Source organism: Paroedura picta, chromosome 1, assembly GCF_049243985.1.
Source record: "Paroedura picta isolate Pp20150507F chromosome 1, Ppicta_v3.0, whole genome shotgun sequence".
Classification (NCBI taxonomy): Eukaryota; Metazoa; Chordata; class Lepidosauria; order Squamata; family Gekkonidae; genus Paroedura; species Paroedura picta.
In genome coordinates, this window is record NC_135369.1 from 61,487,877 (window position 1) to 61,508,123 (window position 20,247).

Consider the following 20,247-nt stretch of genomic DNA (forward strand, 5'->3'; position numbering starts at 1 on the left):
ACTTTTCAGGGCACTCTATCTTTCATACAGCACATAACGTTTTGCCCATTCAAACCTCCTTTATAGCATCACACCGCTGAGTCTGACTCACTGGATGGGCAGCAGGAACCCAGCAGAAAGCTCCTCCAGCTGTGTGATCTGTAGCAAAAACCTGCCTTAAGAGGCAACAGAGATGAATTATGAAGACTTAACTGGTGGCACAGTTCATTAGACAGTTGCTCAATTCATACTTTAATAGCTTAAATGTATGAAACAATGCACAGATAGAACAGTGTGGTCTAGAAAAACTAGCAAAGTATACTATATTTAGAATTTCTGTTCAAATTGAAAAAACAGACAAGAGAATAATCAATTTGTTTGAACTCTGGTGTTGGAGAAGGCTTCTGTGGGTTTCATAGATGGCTTAAGTCACAAACAAGGAAATACTATGGCGCATTAAACATGATATATCATTGGTAGGCAAAATCATGAAACTCTGGCTCACTTACTTTGGCCATATCATATGATCCAACTCATTGGATAAAGCAATTATGCTAGGATTGGTCAGTGGAAAAAGGAAACTAGGCTGACAAAGAATGAAGTGGTTAGATACGACCAAAATGAACACCAACCAGAACATTTCATAACTAAAAGAAGCAGTGCAATATCAGAAATCATGGTGGCAGTTGTGCCATAGGATTCCCAAGTGTTGGACTCAGTCGAATGGCTAACATCATCATCATTCAAATTTGCCCTGACAAGATGAGGCCAGGCAAGCCTAATGCTTTCAGAACTCAAGGTCAGCCCTCACCAGCATTTGTATGGGAGACCTCCAAGATATACCAGCATCAATATGCAGCAGCAAACCACCTCTGAACATATCTTGCCTGGACAACCCAATGGAGTTACTGTAAGTCTGCTGTGACTTACCACCATTCAAAAATGCTGTTAAAATTCAAGATTTGTTAATTATTTTAAGTTAAACAAAATGCTCATGGATATTTTTTTCATTGTTTTCACATGTTTTGTCTTCTGAAAACAAGAAAACAAAAAGTGAAGTTATTTCACACTGTAATAAACAGTCTAATAAATTCATAACAATAATACCACATTTATTGGAAACATTTTTATTCCACTTTTCCATGTGATCAGGGTCAGCAAGATGGTGCACATAAAACATTAAAACATTTGAATAACTGAAACAACAGGTATCACATAGTTCAGCAAAAACACAAACAATACTAGAAACTGTGTGTGTGTGTCAATACAGGGGTATACCAAACGAAACAAATCTTCATCCACTGGAGAAGACACAGACTGATTCTGTGAAGGCTTAGGGGGGTGGCAGGTTACAGTGGATGAGCGATAGGGTTGTGAGTGTCCTGCATAGTGCAGGGGGTTGGACTAGATGACCCATGAGGTCCCTTCCAACTCTATGATTATATGATTCTACTGATAAAGGGAGATAGGGAAATGCTCCTTGAAAGGGAGTTCCAAAGTTTGGGTACCATGGCCAAGAAAGCATTTTCTTGAGTCTGCACACATCAAGCCTCAGGTGGTTGGAACAACCAAAGCAGAGTCTCTGAATATGTCCTGAGTGAATGGGTGGGTTCATCTGGGAGAAGATGGTCCTCAAGGTATATTGGTCCCAGGCTGCACAGAATTTTAAATCGAGCCTGGAAGCAAATTGGAAGCCAGTGTAGAGGGTATCCACTCTAACCAGCCATAGCATTCTGTACCAGCTGTAGCTTCTGGACAGTCATCCAGGGCAGTCTCACACATAGTTAATTGCAGTAGTCTAATCTAGATTGAAGAGCCTCTTGTGGCACAGACATGTTGTCTGAAGCTCTGACCATGAGGCTGGGAGTTCGATCCCAGCAGCCGGCTCAAGGTTGACTCAGCCTTCCATCCTTCCGAGGTCGGTAAAATGAGCACCCAGGTTGCTGGGGGGTAAATGGTAACGACTGGGGAAGGGAATGGCAAACCACCCTGTATTGAGTCTGCCAAGAAAACGCTAGAGGACGTCACCCCAAGGGTCAAACATGACTCGGTGCTTGCACAGGGGATACCTTTACCTTTAATCTAGATTGCGAATTACTAATCTAGATAAATACTAAAAAAAGCACTGTTCAAGAAATAAGTAGTACAGTAGTTTGTTCAACTTGTTAGGTGGCATAGTGCTTGTCTTTGGGCAATTGATACATTATGTTGTCAATAATTAGTTGATGCTAAGACCTGCTCTAGGAAAGCTTGTCCTTACCATGAATTCTGTTCTGGTTTCTCTAGGGAAATTAGAAATCAAGTCCTTTTGTAGTACATTTTGTCAGCCTTCAGGGAAAATATTACAGTGATGGGATCTGAAGTCAAGAAGTTTCCCATAACTGCATTCATCACATCAGTTATTTCCTGAGCCACTTCCTAATTAATAGACATCTGGGCATGACCTCATAGGAGCAATATTTCTCTCATAGCCAACAGAGAATATATCACATGCATCTGAAAGAAGTGTGCTGCAGTCCACATATGTTTATGCTAGGAATAGAAATGTGCTGGTCTTCAAGGTGGCATAAAATTCCTGTTTGTTTTCACATGTGAATAAGTGTCCCATTTGATTGTGACTTAGAACAGTTTTAAAACTTAGAACAGTTTTATTTATTCTTAAATTTGTTTGCCTCCCTGTCTTGTGACTCTGAACAGCTACAACAATAAAAGCTACAGCATTTTCCTAGATCTCAGGGGGTTCCAGAGTGGAATTTGCCATGGGTAATCCAGTGCTCATGTGATAGTACTTAACCTGCTACCTTCATGTGGTGGCTGAGCAGGGGGCACTTGGGTGTATGAAGGAATAACCCACTGCCACATATCACTTATTACTTTAATAGAAAAGTCCCCCTGAACAGCTTCATCTTACATAGATTGCAGAATAACCAAAGCACAGGAGTCTTCCTGACCATCTCGGGCAGGCCTTTCCACAAGGTAGAGACCACAACAAAGAAGATATATATACAAGCAGTTGTTGATCTGGCCCATTGTACCCACAGACAGCCATGAACAAATGAGTGAAGCTTTCATAGTGGAACATAGAAGGAGAAGTGGTCTTACACATATGGGGCTCCAAGGCCATGCAGGACTTTGTGTTAATCAATACCTTAAATTCAAATAAGATGTTGTTAACTGTTTAATGAGTTAGCCTAACCTTCTCAGCATTGTGCCATTGGGTCTAAAACTTCAAGCAGGCTAAAAATACATTAGGTACAACATTTCTAGTTAGTTCAATTAATAATTTATTTTCAGACTATTTCTGTAAGGCATCCCTGGCTTGTCAGAGGAGAAATGGAACATTTTTCCTGTTTATGTAAACAGTGGGGTTGTGGCAAGATTGTTCTAGTCACTGCAAGAGGTTTTCTAGCCTGCTCTCTTGTGAAATGGATGGTGCCAAGTTGGGAGAGGAAGAAAATTAAGAATATTAGTCTAGATAAGCCCCATTCTCCCTTTGTCTCCTGTCTGTGCCAATTCCTGTGGTTCTGTGAGTGCCTACTGATACTTGTTCCTGTAAAGTGCCTTCAATAAAGACTAACTTTAGCTGTGCTCCTGTCGCCTGGGTCTCTACTCTGTTGGTTCTGAGGCTGTGCTCCTGGACAGCATTCCGTGGGCTGTGACAATAGCCTTATTGGATAATATGCATGAGGACTCAAGGTGGTTCCAAAAATATAACTTAACTAGTCTAAAAGCCGTTGCATCCAGGAATGCAACGGGCACAGAGAGGGCTGCTGCCACCCTATCTTCTGTTCCGGCTGGCGGCTGGGCTGACTGCTCCGCAGGTGTGCAGCACACGATCTGGTACTCCTGTTGGCAGCTGGGCTGATGACGCCACAGCCAATCAGGCCAGCATGGCCACTGGCGGCCGGGTCAATCTGTAGCTGAGGCAGGGCACTGCAGGAGCACCCTTCTCAGTGGCCAGGCAGCGTCTGGATGTGAGGATGGCTCTGCACCTAGAGCCAGCTTTTGAAGGCAGGCACTCCAGGGGCCAGGCCAATCCAGGTGCGCCTGGATTGGCCCATGCAAGCGGAAGCGCAGGTCGGACACCCAGATGTTTCCCAGACAGCGCTCCGCCTAAAAAGAGTTTTCACAAATATTAGAGCCACCAATGGTTAGAATTGTACTCTTAATGTATACCTCCTTTCACAGATGTTCTGCTTGAGAAGACAGGTTCTCTCTCTTTTTACTGACTCTGACTCCTGTTTATATTCAATATAAGGAGAATTGCCAAGTTTTCATTAGAGTGTGTCAACTAATACACAACCAGCTCCAAGCAGCTGGCCAGGAGAATAGATAGCCACAATGTGAAGTTTTGTTTCTGACAGCATATTAGAGAAATGAGCTGCTGATGTCCAGCAGAGTGGTAATCTGTGTTCTTTATCAGTAGCAAATTAATATTCATTTGTGGAGAGAAAATGCAATAATGACAAAAATGTGATTCATTCTGTGCAAAAGTATAAATAAATAATTACTTGTAAATTGCATAGATTAAAGTAATTTACCCAGCCTATCAACTATGAAACCACAGATATTAAGGCTGTAATTCAGGGAATAGTCTTAGAATAATATCTAGTTTTATGTTACTATGTAGTAGTTGTAGTGATAGTGTGAATTTTCTGGCCCCTGTTCATGAAAAAATTAGGAAGCTGTGTGCTTTACTTCTCAAAGTGACATCAAAGTGATAGGGTCTTGAAGAGATCACTTTCAGAATGGAAAAAGTATCTTAATTAATGCTAAGCTTAGTGGTAACGTTATAAAAAATGGCTTGAAAGCAGCTTTAATGTGATTTCAAAATATCCAACTGGAGTGGTTTTCAGATGTGGTTCTTGGGAATTAGAACTCTTCCTTTTTTCCTCCATAAGTCAAGAATATATTTTGAAGTAGCAAAAAAAATTGAGAGCACCATGAGGAGAATGGGGGAAAAGAGGAAAGGTACTCAGAAACAGGGGTAGCAGGACTCTATGGAGGAGCAGAGGAAAGTTCTGTGCTAGGGTACAAAGGGGGAAAGATGGGGGAGCTGAGAAATGTAGGTGTTGAGAGAAATGTGAGCAGGAGAACAGAAAAACAGCTCTGCTCTCTCAGCAAATCACACTTGTAAAGTGTAGGAGAGTCATGCACTGTAAATACTGGGTTGCAACAGGCTAGAAAACTGTTGCTAGCTTTGCTATGTGGCAGAGATATTAGAAACATTCTAGATTCTCCAGTATTTCACAGGTAAAAATAGGGAACTTTGTGTTAATGAATGTATGTGACTGTGGGCAGAGTCTGGCAGTTGAGGAGAATGGCATGGCAGTCCAAATCATACTCAGAGGTGACTGAAGCAAAACTCATAGTGCATGCAAACAGATGGTTTCTGGTGGTAAAGCAGAGACGCAACTCCAGTGCATATTGTATACACATTGTCACGTCTAAGGCTAAGTCTGGTGTCTGCTGTTGCTATCTCTGGAACATACATGGACAATGGTAATAAGTTAAATGTTATTTTCAGGTATGGCCTCACACTTTTACTTTGCCCAAGAATTTCCAGGATGCCCAGAGGCAATTTCAAGATATTAGGGTAATAAACAAAACAGACTTAGCAAATCAGTCCACACAGAAGTCTAGAGCCAAATGTTCTATCCATTCAAAGTAGTAGGTAGGACTGGAGTTCTAGGTCCATAGACAATACTGGGAATCAGGATACAAGGCTCTCTCTGAAAAACAAACCCAAGGTAAGCAACAAGGCACAGACTCTTTTTACCAAAATACTTGGGAGGACAGAGCAGTGCGAGCAGATATCTCCTCCATATCTCCCTTTTATCAGCCCAATTAGTTGACTCAAAGTTGAAACCCAGGTCTTCTAACTCACCAGGTCCTTGATCGGGGCATCAACTCTGTATCAGAAACCAAGGCCAATCGAAGCTGAACTAACAATTGAATATCTATTTGCCTCCCTTGGGCTGTAAATTTTTCCTTTAATCTTCAATGCTCTGTTGGCTCAGGAGACCCTAGAGTTATGAGAGAAAAAATTATTTCTATCTCTTTGTTCCTTGACAGATCAAGCTGCCCTCATCCCCTGAGGGGTTCTGGTTCTGAATCTAATTCCAGCTGCTCAGATGGGCATTCTACTGGTGCAGCTCCTGATTCTTCCAACTCCTCAGAGGCAACTCAGACTCATGACCTATACATGCATAACACTGTATATATACAGTTTAGAGTAGTGATCCCCAACCTGTGGGCCGTGGACCACATGTGGTCCTTCGACTAATTGGAGGTGGGCCCCGAAGGACGCCTTCTCCCCCCCCCGGCCCTTTACTTCATCCCCCCCAGCCCTTTACAACATATTTCATTGTTGTGGCATGTCTGTATCTTATTTTGAAGGGATGTTTAAACATTACCATAGCAACCAGAGAGCGCTAGGGCAGTGGTTGAGAGTAGAGGAGTAAACTATCCCCCCACCGGGCATCAGTAAAAGGCATTGAGTGGTCCCCGGTGAGTGGTCCCTGCCGTTGAGTGGTCCCCGGTGATAAAAAGGTTGGGGACCACTGGTTTAGAGAACACAAATCTCAGGGCCTTTTCGCACAGGGATCTTTGTTGCAAATTGTTTGCGGAATGAAAAATCGCCATTTAAAATAGTGGAATTCGTCGTTATGCATACCTGCCTTTGTAGTGGAATCAGTTGCGTTTTTTAGCGTTTCCCACAGGCTTCCGGTCTCGGCAGAAATCGCTAGAAAGGAAGCGCTATTGCCAAGCTCGTCCCGCCCCTGGCCGTCAAGCAGCCAATGGGCAGCCGTTAGCATGCTCCCAAACAGCCCCTTTCCCTTTAAGAAAGGTTTTTTAAAAATAAACACAGACCCATAGCAACGAATCTAGGTAGATTCGTTGCTACGGAGAGACCCATCCAGCTGCCTAATGTGAGCTGTCGTTTGATTGTATGATCGTTTGCATGCTGCCTCGAGTGATAAAAAAAAAATCCCCCCCCCCTCTCACGGGCACGATTTTCGGCTGAATTTATTTGTAAAAAATAAAGGGACTTTATTTCAGCAAACGGGCTTTTCAGTGGTTTGTGCTTAGTGACTAAAGGTGAAGGACTGAAGCCAGGGAAGCCTCTAAACAGAAAGAGGCTCGCCGGTGCGTTTATCCCCGCTCGCTCGGAGAAAAAAAAATGGCGATCGCTTCGCCGGAAGTTTGGAGGAGAGAGCCAGGGGGAGGGACTTTGAAGAACCAGCAACAATGGTAACGCACAGGTCTTTAGCGCTACTGTTGCAGATTGGTTGCAGGAGTGTATCGCTATCCGGAGGGTGAATCCACTTTTCTGGATTCCCCTGAAAGCGCCACAACGAAGCGCTTTTTGCTGATTGGTTTCAGGATTGTTGCAGATTGTCTACGACGTCGTGGGTTATGGCAAATTAGTAGCGTTTCCAAATAGCAACCATTCTGCTACTTTGAAGCCGTGCGAAATGGCCCTCATTTTACAGCTCAGGAATACTGTTTCCTGGTTTTTTTTTAAAAAAAAGGGAACCCCGACAAGTCCGGCTTTAGGGTCGAGGTCAAAGGTGTGCCTGCAGTTTGATTGACGGGCACGGGAGGCCAGAAGCGCTAAAAAGGGACCTCCTTTGTAGCGAAAAGACGGAGAACTGGAAGCCTGTGGGTTACGAAAGTGACGAGAAGTGAAAGTGCTAAATTCCGCAAAAACCGCAGCTGTGCGTTACGGGCACGGCTAGTTACATTTTGCTAGTTGAAGTAGCGATTTCGCTAACAGCAACCAAATAGCAACTTTGAGCTCTGTGCGAAATGGCCTGAGGCACAGTAAATAACATGCTCAATATCAGTGAGTACACATGACACAGAATTCTATAGCAGAAATAGTAAGTCATAATAAAGAACTTCTGAGCATATGCAGATTATCCATTCTTTCATTATTTACTTTTTAGCTCACCAACGACTCGTGGTGGGTTACAACAGCATACATAAAACCCCCATTAAAACAACAAACCCAGCAAAAGATTATTTCCCTTCCCCATTGAACAACTTCTACTTCCCTATTCTGCATTTTTTAGAATTAAGAAGACAGCTTAGACTAGAGGATGATGCTGTATCCCTCATATATAGAGAGAAGAAGAACACTGATCTCTACCTTCATTGCTAGCAAACAACAACCAAAAAATACACATTCTGCTAAGCCCACTTGTTTCCTTCCAACAACTGTTTGCAAAGAGATGTTATGTCCTTTTGCACTGTTAGTTTGTAACCAGAACTCACCAGTCATACTTCAATCAGGATAGCCATAAACTGGCTCATAAATTCATGATAAATTTTCACCAGTTCTTGGTTCACGAAGTGAAGTTCATGGCATGTAAGCATGAACTTTCAAGCTGCTAGTGGAGGTTAATGTCTGTTCGTAAATGGATACATTTTCAGACAGATTATCTCCACTCTGCTGTTAAATTTAAAAGCAACAAGGGGGGAATCTGGAAGGCATGGAAAGGAACATCTGCAGGAGACCCCCTGCAACTTTGATGTTTCTAGCAGAATAATGCAATTCCCAAGAAAGCATTTTCCTGGGGGCACCTTCTTCAAAGGGCCATAACACAGACCCTATTAAATCCCTACCAAACTTAGAGGGGCAGGTACAAACAAAACCAGATTTTTCCTTGTTCATGCCCATTTTTGTTCACCAGAGCTTATCCCAGTGGGGCCGCCAGCGGTACATTGCTACAGCAGTCTGTGTCTACTTGGAAGACACATTTCAGCGGGACAAATGTGACCCTGGGCTTGCCACAGCACTGATAAAGCTGTTCTGACTGAGCAGGAATATCAGGGCTCTCTCAGCCTCTCCTACATGGGGAGGAATGGGAAGGCGACTGTAAGCCGCTTTGAGCCTCCTTTGGGTAGGGAAAAGTGGCATATAAGAACCAACTCTTCTTCTTCTTCTTCTTCTTCTTCTTCTATGACAGGGTGTCTGTTGTGGAGAGAGGAAAGGGAAGGCGAATGTAAGCCGCTTTGAGCCTCCTTTGGGTAGAGAAAAGCAGCATATAAGAACCAACTCTTCTTCTACATTCTGCAGGCAAGCCTCAGAGGCAATCTGAACACTTCTCCAGATCGCTGCTGAGGCTCACCCCTTTGCCACCCTGAGGTTCTAAGCAGTGAACAGGAGATGCATTCTGCAGGCAAGACTTGTCGATTATCTGGATGCTTCTTGAGATTGCCATTGAGGCTTGCCTGAAGAATATGCCCCCCTTTGCTGCCCCAAGGTTCCAGGTGGTGAAGAGGAGGGGCGTTCTGAGGGCAATCCTTGGTGGCACACTCAATCACTTGCATAAGTTTCAAAAGTGGTTTTTCATGCCGTGTGTGTGTGGAAAATGGCATGTAACAAATACCCATCTTTTTGTATCCCTATCACTTTTTTTGTGTTGTTATACTTTCACGTTATAACACAACTGAGGTGATTTTATTTTTTAAGGTCAGAATGATTTCAGACTTTCAAGGGGGGGCTTCAAAGGCTAAAAATGGCACTGGCAGAAGATGTTTTCATAATGTGACAAATATCAACACATCTTTTTAAAAAGGCTGAAAGGAAATTTCTACTTCCTGTCCCTTGGGTTCAGTGCAGAAACAAATTTGGGGGCAATATAGGGAAAAGGGAGGCAAAGGTTCTCAATATGGAACTCAGTAATGGTCCGGGGAGGGATCCCAAACTTTAAAAACAGGAATCGTTGTGAAATGATGACCGGGTGAGTCCTCAGTGTAGAAACGGTCCTTGTGATATACAAACCTGGGCTAAAAGAGAAAGCAGAGGAAGAGGGGATGGACAGCTGAGGAAAAGGAGGCTGGAATCATGAGTGTGAAGTGGGGTGGTCTGTCAGGGCAGAAGAGCTAGGATTCCTTTTAGTCAAGAGGGTTGAATTCTAGGGTACATGAAAAGATAACTAGTAAGAAAACTGCATTCTGCCCCCTCCTTTTTTTGAGAAACTTCTCACTCTAATAATTATTTTATTCATGGTCATGCTGTAGAGTATTTTTGCAAAATCTTAACTGCAAACAGATCACCAGGAGAACTGCACAGCACAGGAGTGCAGCCAGTATTGATATCATCTGTACAAACGTTCCTTTGAAGAATGTAAATATTAGAATTCCTATAAATGAACAGGTAAGGATTTGTCAGATTCACTACCAATCATACTTCCTCATCCAAGGTCACATCCTCTATTACTTAACATTGCTTCAATACTAATATTAGGTTCTTTTGAACAAACTTTGAACCCAATGGCACCTTGAAGACCAACAAAGTTTAATTCTTGGCATAAGCTTTTGTGTGCATGCACACTTCTTCAGATACTTGAAAGCTTATGCCCATAATTAACTTTTTTTGTTCTTCAAGGTGCCACTGGGCTCCAATTTCATTTATTCTATTGCTTCAGAAAAAGCATGGATACCCACCTACATCTACCTTAGGTTCTTTAGTTTTATTGCCTTTACATAATGCAGCACCGAAAGCAAATGTTGGCTTTAATATTTTTATGCGCTCTTATGTTCTGGGTAGCTTCTTACTAATTCTGTTCTTCTCTGAAAAGTTTCCCCAAATGCTTGTCTTTTAAAAGCAAAGTTCATACCTTGAAAAATTCACTTTACAGACCTTTTTAAAGACCACCTCAGGTATTTTCCAAATTGCTGCATACTCTCTTTACCTGCCTCCTTTTCTCTGTCATGCTACATGACTTATTTGGGCGTGAAACTGTCCAGATGCCCCTTGGTGTGCCAAAAGCAAAAACTAAGTCCTGGAGTAGAGATAATGTGTTCTCACAGTATCAAACAATCCAAGGACTTTAATCCCAGAGGCATTAAACCAGCTACTTTCATACCTATGAATAACAAGGGATCAAAAAGGGTTCAAGGTAAATATAAAGGTGACAGGCAAAAGCTGGGTACAAGAATGGAAATGGCAAAAGCTTGTGATAACAGAGTTTTGACAATAATGTGTGCTGATCATGAGAGAGGTGGAATGGCCCTGTTGACTATAAAGTTATGTGCAGCCTATCAGCTCAAGTAGTTTCTTCAGTGGGCATACCTGAGTTATTTCAGGTCAGGTAAATAGCTGGGGGGGGGGCTAATTAAGTCCTCACCCCATGCATGCCATCTTCCTGATAAGAATTGGCCTCTTTGCCTGGACAAGGGCACTTATGGCAGGATGAGGGCTAAACTTTACTGGGTCCCAAAAGGTGAAAGGAGCATGGCAGTGACTAGGGTTTCCAGCTGTAGGTTGGAAATACTTGGAGATTGTTTTTTTTTTGGGGGGGGGGAGGGACAGAGCCTGAGGAAAGCAGAGTTTAGAGAGGAGAGGGATTTCAATGGGGTATAATGTCAATAGAGTGCATCTTCCAAAGCAACCATTTTCTCTTTCACCTAGAGAGCAGTTGTAATCCCAGGAGATCTCCAGCCATCACTTGAATGAATTGAATTTGAATTTATTATTGAAGCTGAAGCCATAATAACTATATAAACGAAGTGTTAAATGGTAACACACACATATACACATACATATACACATACACATTATGAGCCTCTTGTGGCGCAGAGTGGTAAGGCAGCCGTCTGACAGCTTTGCCCATGAGGCTGGGAGTTCAATCCCAGCAGCCGGCTCAAGGTTGACTCAGCCTTCCATCCTTCCGAGGTCGGTAAAATGAGTACCCAGCTTGCTGCTGGGGGGTAAAACGGTAATGACTGGGGAAGGCACTGGCAAACAACCTCGTATTGAGTCTGCCATGAAAACGCTAGAGGGCGTCACCCCAAGGGTCAGACATGACTCGGTGCTTGCACAGGGGATACCTTTACCTTTACCTTTTTATACACATACACATATATAACACAATATAAACAAATGATCAAGAGCCTCTTGTGGCGCAGAGTGGTAAGGCAGCTGTCTGAAAGCTCTGCCCATGAGGCTGGGAGTTCAATCCCAGCAGCCGGCTCAAGGTTGACTCAGCCTTCCATCCTTCCGAGGTCGGTAAAATGAGTACCCAGCTTGCTGGGGGGTAAACGGTAATGACTGGGGAAGGCACTGGCAAACCAACCCGTATTGAGTCTGCCATGAAAACGCTAGAGGGCGTCACCCCAAGGGTCAGACATGACTCGGTGCTTGCACAGGGGATACCTTTACCTTTACCTTTAAACGAATGATCACAATAAGAAAATTGCAAAAAATTGCAAATGCAGAATAAATGAAATGGAATAAAAGAATAATAGAGTCCTAGAATAATAGAGTTGGAAGGGACCTCATGGGTCATCTAGTCCAGTGGTCCCAACCTTTTTCGGACCGGAGACCGGTCCATGGGGGGGGGAGAGGGAGGCGCGGGTGCCGGCGCGCCAGCAGGCACAAACACGCATGCGCAGAGCTGCGGCACCTGCGTATTTGTGCCCGTGCCTCTCTCCCCTTTCCACAGCGCTGCGCTCGCTGCGACGGGAGCGATCGGCCAACGAATCGGGCGCTTCATCGGCTGATCGCTCCTGGCGCAGCGAGTGCCCTGCTGTGGGGGTGGGTGAGGCACCTCCCTCCCTCCCACCATGGCCAGGTACCGAGGGTTCTACGAACTGGTATTGGTCCGCAGCCCAGGGGTTGGGGACCCCTGATCTAGTCCAACCCCCTGCACTATGCAGGACACTCACAACCCTTTCGCTCATCCACTGTAACCTGCCGCCCCCTTAAGCCTTCACAGTATCAGCCTCTCTGTCAGATGGCTATCCAGCCTCTGTTTAAAAATTTCCATAGATGGAGAACCCACCACCTCCTGAGGAAGCCTGGTCCACTGAGAAACAGCTCTAACTGTCAGGAACGTCTTCCGGATGTTTAGATGGAATTTCTTTTGAATTAATTTCATCCCATTGAAATAGGTTGCCTAAGGAGGTGGTGAGCTCCCCCTCACTGGCAGTCTTCAAGCAAAGTTTGGATACACACTTTTCTTGGATGCTTTAGGATGCTTTGGGATGATCCTGCATTGAGCAGGGGGTTGGACTAGATGGCCTGTATGGCCCCTTCCAACTCTATGTTTCTATGATTCATTGGTTCAGGTCCATCCCTCCAGGGAAAGAGAGAACCATCCTCTATATGGCATCCTTTTAAATACTTGGCTATCAGATCCCCTCTGTCGTCTCCTCTCCAGGCTAAAAAGACCAAGCTTCCCCAACCGTTCTTCAACGTCTTGGTTCCTCACCATCTTTGTTGCCCTCCTCTCGACACGCTCCAGTTTGTCTACAGCCCTACTGGGGTGCCCACTTAGAGGTTAACAACCCTTGCGTTAATGGTGTGATATTGGTGAAATAGGGTTATGGCAGCTCAACTGGTTATGCCAACTAGTTACTGGGCAGGGAGGAAAAGGCTACTGCTTCTTGCCTGGTTTGTGGTCCCATCCTGGGTCATCTGTTTCTTCACTGTGAGAAACAGTATGCTGAACAGCTATGCTCTTATTAAGTGGTTAATATACAAATCTCTATTCAAATGGAGTAGCCCAATAGGACAAACAGGGTAGTGGGATGTGTGATCTTGAAAAGATTGTTAATCAATTTCTGTAATAATCTTTCTAATCTTTTTCATGTCCAACATATACAGTGAGAAATCTCTCCCCCCCCCCCATCTCTTTGGCTCTAGAGAAATGCACTGCACTTATTCCCTGTTTTCTAAGGTAGTTATAGATGTAGTTATAGATCTTTCTAAGGTAGTTATAGATTTGAACATGTAACATGCCTCCAGTATTCTAAGATTTGCTGCATAGGGTGAGGGAGCTGCCACCATGTGCACATCCCAGCTGGGTGCTTATACTGGGTCAATGCACACATTTTGAAAATGCTGCTACTTGGCGTGTTTCATCCTGTTCTCTTGCTTCTTCCCCTTGTTTGCTTTAAACTCGTCCTGCATGCAGTCTGTAGCTTGCAATTAGCACTACTTAATAGCTGTTAAATAGGGTAATTGGCTGTTATCCTCACAGAGGTGTTCCTTCAGCAGCTGATATTTCTCAGTGCATCATGGCCAGCTTGTAGTTGAGCTCTAAAGTTAAAGTTAAAGTGAAATTCAATTAGTTCCTTGCTCTGAAAACCATGGGTTCCTTCCTGACCTGCATTTTTTGGGGATGAATATCTGTTTTAGTAAGCAACAATGAGGAACAAATTGCCAGAGATCACAGATTTCCACAGGGAGGTATTATAGAGGTTCCCAGATTTTCAGAAAGAGATGATGAAGACTTTAAATGTTGTTTGCTAATTGGTTTGTTCTCCTGTAGTGTACCATATGTGAGAAGAAAAAGTTGGAAATGCCAGCTGAAGAAAATTGCAAAGGGAGTGGAACCATACAAGGTCTGAGGGCGGTTCTTACTCATAGTTTGCTGGCACTGAGATGCTTCAAGCGTATTCTCAGAGGTTGTTTCAAGAAGCAAGGCTGATTTGGGTCATGAGAGTGGAACAGCTTTGCTATCATTTCATTCTGCATCGACTAATTAAAAAAAACTATTTAACTATTTATGACCTTGTATTTCCCCATGCAATTTAAGGTAGCATACCTAGCATGTACAAGATTTCCAGGAGGTCTCCCTATACATGCAATGACAAGCTCCAGTCCTATATAGCTGTAGCAAGGCGGTTGCATTAAGTAGTTGCATTAAACAGCACCTTACCTATTTTTCCTGCTTTTATAGTACAGTCATCCTACTTTGCATATGAACAGATTTTTTTCCTCATGGAGAATTCTTTATGAAATTATGCCATTTCATGGTTGACAAAGATTCATCTATTGATAAAGGTTAGGGGTGCCAGTCTCCAGGTGGCTCATCTCCAGACTAAAGAGATCAGTTACCCCAGTAGCAGAGCATTTTGTTTCCTTGTATGTGCATTTGCCACAAGCCTCTGGATTAGCACATACACATTTTTCAATTGCAGGAAGTATCTAGAACAGGCTTTCTCAAACCCTGGGATTTCTTGATGGTCCTGGAAGGGTTTCCCAAATGGGTAAGAGTTATCTATATCTATATCTATTCTATATATATTATATATATTTGTGAAATTTCATCAGGTGAAATGGCCATATATGGTCATGTTGACCCACCCATCCCTCCCAAAGTAGCCAATATGGGCCTGGAGGGGGTGGGAAGGGGAGGGGCCCGTGGTGGGCATGAATACAGCTGTGCTTCCCAACCATATTCTGCACAATCATGTCACTTCTGGGTTTTCTCAAAGCCTGAAGAATGTTTCAGGGGGTTTCTAAGTGGTAAGAAAGGTGAAAAAGACTGGTCTAGAGAGATCAGTCAAGTATGTGGGACACCATTTGGAAACGTGATCTTTTAAGAAAGCAGTTCTCCGTACAACACTTAATTAATGTTTGGAATTTGCTACTGTAAGATTTGATAAAGGTCACTAACTTATATTACTTACAGTGGGTTGGGACAACTTCACATACCAACATTTATTAGCTGTAGTATTTACCTCCATGTATCTATTGTAATTATTTTAATTACAAAATATATATTCCTTCTTCCTGCTCCATAAGGAGCACCAAGACAGCTAACAAATTGAAATATATGTAATAAAATCACATTTCAAAACCATTTAAAACCAACCACCCTACACAAATATCATTAGAACAATTAAAGCCAGTTTGGTGTAGTGGTTAGGAGTGCGTTCTAATCTGGCATGTCGGGTTCGATTCTGCGCTCCCCCACATGCAGCCAGCTGGGTGACCTTGGGCTCACCATGGCACTGATAAAACTGTTCTGACAGAGCAGATATCAGGGCTCTCTCAGCCTCACCCACCCCACAGGGTGTCTGTTGTAGGGAGAGGAAAGGGAAGGTGATTGTAAGCCGCTTTGAGCCTCCTTCAGGTAGGGAAAAGCGGCATATAAGAACCAACTCTTCTTCTTCTTCTAAAGTACATGAAAAGACATTAAAACAGCAATTAAAATACTGGGCAAGAAGGAAGGATGAGGGAATGACAAAACAAAAAAGTCTTGTGGGAAACAGCAATAGAAGGGGACAGATAAATCTTCCTGGGAACAGATTTCCAGTTTTGGAGCCACAACCAAGAAGGCCCTCTCCTGGGTTGCTGCCCACCTAATCTCAGGTGTGGGCACTTGAAGCAAAGTGTCCAAATATGATTGTAGTTGTCAGGGGTCCATTCTCAGAGGCAGTGTGTTCCTGAACACCAACTGCTAGAGGTCAGCAGTGGAAACGAATCAATCAATCAATCAATCAATTAATTTTATTTAATGATATTTATATACTGCCTTCCCTGAAGGCTCAGAGCGGTTTACATATAACTGAAACGATACATGAAACCATACATATAATAACATTCATATTATTAATTGATAAACCGGGTGACAGTATAACATTATAACAAAAACAGTGGTTACTCGAACAGGTCCAGGAGTCTTAGTGGGTTTCTGGGGGGAGGGGGGAGGGGCCCTGCAGATGTTGGTTGGTTGGCCTGGCCTCAGCCAAATGCCTGGTGGAAGAGTTTCCTTTTGCCGGCCCTGCGGAACTGTTTTAGTTCCGTCAGGGCCCTGATCTCCTCTGGGAGCTCGTTCCACCAGGTGGGGGCCAGAACAGAGAATGCTCTGGCCCTGGTCGAGGCCAGGCGAATTTCTTTTGGGCCAGGGACCATTAGCCGGTTGGTGGCGGTGGAGCGTAAAGCTCTTTTGGGGGCATAGGCAGGGAGGCGGTCCCTCAGGTACACTGGGCCCTGACCGCATATGGCCTTGAAAGTATCCAGAACCTTTAGTCTGATCCAGAATTCAACTGGCAACCATTGCAATGGATGTAGGATCTCCACGCTGTCTGGATAGACCTTTGTTCCTGTCCAGCAGGGCTTTCCTCACATTTTGATAAACATTTCTGGTCAGTCAACAATATATAGAACATGTCAACCTGAAATCAGTTTGTTTCTTTTATTTGATATTGAGCCATCCCTCCTCCATCTCATTTATATGCCAGAGTTTCTTTAGGTTAGTTTTTAAAATCTTCAAGTATTAGCCTCTGTTTTAGGACATTGAATAGTGGACTGTACAATAAGATTTCTCTTGTTATATAGACATGATGGATCACATAAGGCAATATTTTATGTCACCAATATTTTGGAGATAAATCAGTACTGACAGTGGGAATTATGAGGACAGGAAGAGTAACAACTATCTTTATAATGGTAACAGTCACTACTGGTAGAGGAAAGCCAAGCTCTCATTTATCTGCTGTGTATCTCTGGCTTGATAACTGTCACATGTAGAGGGGAGCTGAGTGTTGAAAACCCAACTCTGAACTTGGGAACCTCAGCCAATCCCACCAATGTTTATATTTATTGTGTTTTTAAAGACATAATCTACCAACAGAAAGTTATGGCATTCATTATGGCAGACATACCATGGACAATGTGGGAGCTAGTTACTCATTATGTCTTTTACAGCATGGTTTTATATCTCTTTATGGAATTATAAATGCTCATAGAAACCAGGCTATATCAAAAGTAAAATATTTTTTAGGAATCTCTGGTAGTGTTCTGATACCACTTTGCCTACACAAAATTGTATAATTACTTAGTGACAGCTGGTTTTTTCGGGGGTACTACTTCAACAGCTGGTGTAAAAGATACAAGAATAACAAGTGACAACTTTGAGATTGTCATATCAATGGGCAAATGATTACCAAAATACATGTGTTTCAATCTTTATTTTCTGTTCTGGTCCTTTTTATCTTGGAAGAATTTATTTTATAAGTGCTATTAACACACCTGAATCTGCTACTATGATTTACACATTCTGTCTTGTGTTCCTCCTTCACCCTATAGCATCTCCAGTACATTATGTCTTTTACTAATGATAGATCATGGGACCATTTCACAGTTTGAGGGCCAAGAACTGGTAATAAATTATCACCACTGGACTCTTCTTTTCAGAATTGATTTATAGCACAGTTGCAACCTTCCTAAGCAAGAAGGATTAATTATGTTCACAGTTTAAAAGTATTCTAATGGGAGGTATCTATCAAGCAAAGCAGCCCATTTAAAGTATTTTAAATGAAAAATATCACTGAATGCAGTTGATTGCAAAGGATGTTTTTATTCACTTTTAGAAATATTATGAGTGGGGAACCCATGAGGTAAAATACCATCCTTTCCTTGCTGAGTCCTTCTTCCTATCCGGGGCTGCTGAAAGCCACCATGGGCCTCTAGACAAAGATTCCACCTGCCCCCTCCCCCATATGGCACTGATTCAAACCAAGTACCATAATAAATCACTTCATATGCTGTCACCATGAATCTATAATGATAAAAATTTGGCCAGTCTGTCCATTTATAGCAGGCATAACTCAACAGAGAATAAAGCTAGGAGATTCAGAATTGGCCACCAGCTTAAGTATAATTGTGGGAGTTCCAGGGCCAAAACTGAAAGACATGGGAATATCCTGGCCCAGGTGAGACACATATACACACCCACACCCATGCCATTTGCAATGGAAGTAAGGATCACTGTTTGTGGCAGGCATAACTCATCAGAAAATAATGCTGCATGTTTAAAAACTGGCAATGGAAGTTGCAATGCATCAAATGGAAGGAGTTTGAACACCCTGAACCAGGTTATCTTCCTGATAAGCAGCATGAGCTTTTCAACAACTTGTCATGTGTCTCAAATACTCAGATCAGCATTCCACCCGTAGAAGGCTGTTGAGTGACACATTCTCTGTCAGGGTTGTTGTGAAGATAAAATGGAGGGCAAAAGAACAATATACCTTTGGGTGACACCGGGGAGAAAGACAAGGTATGACACTTGGTATAAATCTAGTTATTAATGACATATAATGTCTCTCATACAGCAACATAGACTTTATGAAGGACTATGAAATATTCTACCAACACAATAATAATGATAACCCAGTGTCATAACTGGGAGTAATAACTTCTTTTCCACTTGTATAACCCGTAAAACTATTAATGTTCCATAATCATGCACGTATAGGGGGAGGAGGGGGAAGCATCTTTTTACTACCTTTGTTTGATCATAGGGAAATATCCCCCTCCCAGCATTCTGTTCATAATATTAACATTTTGCTACTATACTATTAAATACATTCTTTTGGCAAGTAAGTTAGGGATGAGAAGGACCAAAACTTGAAAATAAATGGGGAGGGGGACATGGTAAAATTAAGGAGGAAAGCAAAATGATGACTAAAAAGTGGGAAATATACTGTGAAGTGACTGGAAGTTTTTAGATACCCATTAATATTTCTATACTGGGCATGCTGTTCACTTGATATGAAAATACAGCTCTTTGAAGGAGAAAACAGGATCTGTGCTTTACTCCAGTGATCCCCAACCTTTTTGTCATGGGAGACCGGTCAACGCTTGACAATTTTACTGAGGCCTGGGTGGGGGGTAGTCTTTTGCCGAGGAATGTCGCTGCTGCCTGAACCCCTGTTCTACTTGCTTTCTCTCCGGCACCCCTGACTTCCCGCTGCCTGCTGGGGGGCGCTGCCAGCAGCAGCTGTACAGTGCCATACTGAGGGAGAGCCCCAGTCATGGCGGTGCTGGAAAGCACCAAAGGTGAGCCGGTGGCAGAGTGGCAGGGCAGCCCCCGAGGAAGCAGCCGAGGAGGAACATGAGGAGGACCCGCGGCCCAGTACCAACTGATCTACAGACCAGTACCGGTCCCAAGCCCGGGGGTTGGGGACTGCTGCTTTACTCCATCTACACTAAATATACAAACTGGAACAGAATGAAATGTCAGTGTTTCCCACAGTAGCCAGCACCCACACACAAGGATATAAAGGGCAAACCCTCTCCATAAGAATACAGGAAGAGCCCACTGATTCTTAATATTGCTACGTCTAGTCAAGCAACCTATTTAGGTAGCCATCAATTACCCATTAACACAGAGCAAAACTGGGTATAGGGGCCAAGGCTTTCCCTTGGTGTGCCCTTCTATCACATTTACTGCCTCTGAATTTGGAGGTTATCAAGGCTAGTAGATGTTGATCATAGAATCATAGAATCAGAGTTGGAAGGGACCTCATGGGTCAACTAGTCCAACCCCCTGCACTATGCAGGACACTCACATCCCAATCACTCATCTAGTGTAACCTGCCACCCCTTGCTTTCACAGAATCAGCCTCTCCGTCAGATGGCTATCTAGCCTCTGTTTAAAAATTTCCAAAGATGGAGAACCCACCACCTCCCAAGGAAGCCTGTTCCACTGAGAAGCCACTCTAACTGTCAGGAACTTC

The 20,247-nt window shown here is 43.3% G+C and overlaps 1 protein-coding gene across 6 annotated transcripts in view; it reads left to right on the plus strand.

The window, feature by feature from the left end:
• The window catches only part of CNIH3 (cornichon family AMPA receptor auxiliary protein 3), a 112,348-nt gene that overhangs the window by 78,190 nt on the left and 13,911 nt on the right, over positions 1-20,247 (plus strand). Inside the window, exon 1 of one of the 6 annotated variants that reach the window (XM_077340614.1) lies at positions 14,157-14,988. The exons of the other annotated variants lie outside the window; for them this stretch is intronic. Coding sequence (XP_077196729.1) covers positions 14,962-14,988 — 27 coding nt within the window. The 5' untranslated portion in view covers positions 14,157-14,961. Of the gene's footprint in view, positions 1-14,156; positions 14,989-20,247 lie in introns of those variants that run through there. 6 annotated transcript variants of the gene reach the window in all.